Source organism: Carlito syrichta, unplaced genomic scaffold (assembly GCF_000164805.1).
Source record: "Carlito syrichta isolate Samal-C Ts95f unplaced genomic scaffold, Tarsius_syrichta-2.0.1 Scaffold309481, whole genome shotgun sequence".
NCBI lineage: Eukaryota > Metazoa > Chordata > Mammalia > Primates > Tarsiidae > Carlito > Carlito syrichta.
The window spans coordinates 130,506-133,635 of NW_007253577.1; the positions used below are offsets into that span (position 1 = coordinate 130,506).

At 59.8% G+C, this 3,130-nt stretch overlaps 1 protein-coding gene across 1 annotated transcript in view; it reads right to left on the reverse strand.

Moving 5' to 3' along the window:
• The window catches only part of SH3BP1 (SH3 domain binding protein 1), a 22,854-nt gene that overhangs the window by 18,536 nt on the left and 1,188 nt on the right, over positions 1-3,130 (reverse strand). Inside the window, exons 2-7 of the mRNA XM_008067336.2 lie at positions 2,843-2,885; positions 2,537-2,641; positions 1,388-1,464; positions 994-1,105; positions 835-911; positions 231-375 (exon numbers count right to left, since the gene is read on the reverse strand). Coding sequence (XP_008065527.1) covers positions 231-375; positions 835-911; positions 994-1,105; positions 1,388-1,464; positions 2,537-2,641; positions 2,843-2,885 — 559 coding nt within the window. The remainder of the gene's footprint in view (positions 1-230; positions 376-834; positions 912-993; positions 1,106-1,387; positions 1,465-2,536; positions 2,642-2,842; positions 2,886-3,130) is intronic.

A 3,130-nucleotide genomic window follows, 5' to 3' on the forward strand; every position in this document is an offset into this window, starting at 1 on the left:
GCGGCCGCTGCACTCCAGTCTGGGCAACCGAGTGAGACTCCAACTCAAAAAAAAAAAGAAGAAGACAAAGTGATGGCTAAACACACAGACTCACACCCCAGCTCTGCTCCTCCCTGACTGCACGGCCTTGGGCAAGGCACATCAAGCCTCAGTTTCCTTGTCTATAAAATGGGGACAGGTCCCACCCTTGCCACCCCCACATGCCTGGGGAACCCCAAGTGCCCCCTCACCTTGCACTGCTCCACCTTCCTCTTCAGCTCCTCCTCCTCCTCCTTCAGCGTCTCCACCTTGTTGGCCGTGGTGGTGTGGCTGTAACTGCCCGGGCCGCCGCCCAGGCCTTGACTGCTGCCTGAGTTCTTGGCTGCCTGACTGAGCCTGGGGACGATTCCGAGGTGGGCTGGTCACTGGCCCTGCCGCCTTTTCAGAGCCAAGTGTCCCCTCCATACCCCTGACCACACAGGATTCTAGGATCATGCACGCAAATCCCAGAGCGCCACCAGCCCTGGGCCTCTGCCCTGCCTGGGCCGCCCCCTGGTGGTGGATTTGGTGATCACAGCCACCCAGCTCCAGAGTGGAGGGTAGGGCACCCCCCTGCCTTCCAGGGATCTTGGAGGATTGTTTATGACTACCCTAGGCTTCGGGGTCACCCCCCAATACCAGCTGTGACGGGCACACACCCTCACCACATGTTCCTACGGACCAGAGGTAGGCACAAGTCCACACACTGCCCAGTGGACCCTGCAGTGTCCTGGTGTGGCCAGGGCCTCAAAGCTCTATGGCCATCTGCACGGGCTGACGCAGGCAAGGGCCCCACGCAGAGTCTGTGGCTCCCACCTGCTCTTGAGGGTATTCCAGTCGGAAACGAGCTTTTGGAGGCTTTTCTTATGCTTGAGGATGGCTGGCAGCTCCTCCTGGGGGAAGGCATGGGGGTTCGGTGGGCTGGGGAAGGAGGGAGCCAGAGGCTGGGAAGCTGGGGTCTGGGGGTAGGGTCACCTCACTCAGCCTGCTGAGCGGTTGCAGGACATCCCTCTCCAGGGTCATCTCGAACTCGGCCAGGATGCGGGCCAGCTGGTTCTGGATGGCACAGCTCATCTCCAAGGCCTTCCTGCGGACACAGTGCCCAGTGGGCCCAGGCTCCTGCAGCCCCTTGCCCCTATCGGAAACACCTGGTGGGGACCCCCTGCCCCATCACCTCCTGCCTCTCCTGTCTCTCCTCCATCTTCACTGACCTGAACACCCACCCTGGCCCGGCCGTCCTCACTGGCCTGGGCGCTGTCTCCAGTCTGGTCATTCATCTGACATGGATGCCCTTGCTGGCCTGGACCCCTCCCAGTCCAGATTGCTTCCTGACACCCCCAGGTGAGTGTTGGACCCCGTCTGTGCTCACCCCATGCTGGAATCGGGGTCCAGCTCCTTGAAGCTCTCGGCCATTGTGGTGGATAGAGCCATGAGGGGAAGCTTCTTCTGCAGGGAGGGTAGGGCCGGCTGTGAGGGTACATGTCTCCCTCTGCCCTGCCTGGGCACTGGGCGATCCCCTTGGGGCAGGGGAGGAGGGAACCCAGCACTGGGCCACAGTCACAGGTCAGAGCGAAAATAGGATGATGATAAGATGTACTGAGGGTGACATTTTCCTGTGACCCTGAAAAGAGCCCCCACCCATCTGGGGTCCCCTTTCCCAGCTCCCAGCAGCCACATGATTAGGCAGAAAGGAATGATCAAGTCCTATCACAGATCAGGAAGCTAAGATGCAGAGAGGGAAGGGAGCTTGCCCAAGGTCACACAGTTGGAGGGAGAATGGAAGGAGGGGCTGGCCTTGGAGTAGGGGTGCTTTCTCCTGCCCTAAGTTGTATGTGGCTCTATGGGTCTCCAATCCCGGAACCCCTGCTTTCTGCTCCATCTTTGGCTACATTACATCGTCAGCTGATTCCAAAACATGATCCATACACTCCCAGCTGGAGTTACAGAGAGCACTCGCTTTGGGATCAGAGAGACCTGGGTTCAAACCTCAGTTTTGCCACTTTCTAGCTGTGTGACCTTGGGTGAGTAACTTTACCTCTCAGCCTCCACTTCCTCATCTGTGCACAGGGCCTCCCCCTAGGGTTGTTGTCAGTATTCAGTGAGAAAATGCACTGACATATCTTAGCAACAGACTAGCAGCAATGGGCCACTCAATGCTGCCTGTTGATTAATGCCAGACTATCACTCAAAATCCAGTTCAAACGCCACTTCCCCCGGGAAGCCCTCGCAGGCTGCCTAGTTGAGAGCCTGCTCCGGGTGCTGATCGGATAGAAAAGTTCAGGCGCGCCAGAGACCTGGCCTTGGCTTGAGGGGACTGGTGCAGAGAGGGGTGGGGTCAAGAAAGGAACAGGGAAGACATAGGGCCTCATGAGTGGTGCCAGAGGGGCCTTGGGACGGAGAAGTCTGCAGGCCTTGATGCCAGAGGCTCAGACTGGCAGGAAGACCCCAGCCCTAACCTTGTTCCCCCACTGGACGGAAGTCTCTTGCTCAGGTCTTCCCTTCCCGGGACCCCACTCACCACCCGCTTGTCCATGTCGGCCCCGCTCTGGCCCTGCAGACAGGCCTGCAGTCGCTTGTGGACATTATGGGCTGCTCGCTTGGCTGGCTCCAGCCGCTGCTCCACCTGGGAGGGAGGTAGGGGTTAAGGGTCAAGCGAGGCTGTTTCCCTCAGAGCAGGAACCTTCCAGCTTCCCCTGGGGAACCCATGGCCAACAGCTTGGAGAATGACTCAACCTGGGCCCCTAAGTGGCCTCCCCGCCCGGCCCTCTGCACTGTCAGCCTGCAGGGGCCTGCCTCCTCCAAAGCCACCAGCCCAGGCACGTACCTGCAGCAGGTCCTCACCCAGGAACTCAGCGGTCTCGGGGGTGCTGTGGGGGGAGAACTTCTGTTGAGCCTACCTGGGTTAGGAAATCCCCTGCCTCTCCTTGCACCCCAGCGGGGCACCCAGACCCCAGTTACTTCCAGTGCCCCTCTCAGGTGGGGCCCCGCCCTGGGTGGCCTGTCTCCGTCATCCCAGTCGGAGCACATTCCATGGAGGCGGGCAGAGGATATATGACTTTTTCCTTCTCCACCCAGGGCTGCGTCTTGAGAGAGGGCAGAGGGATGAAACTGA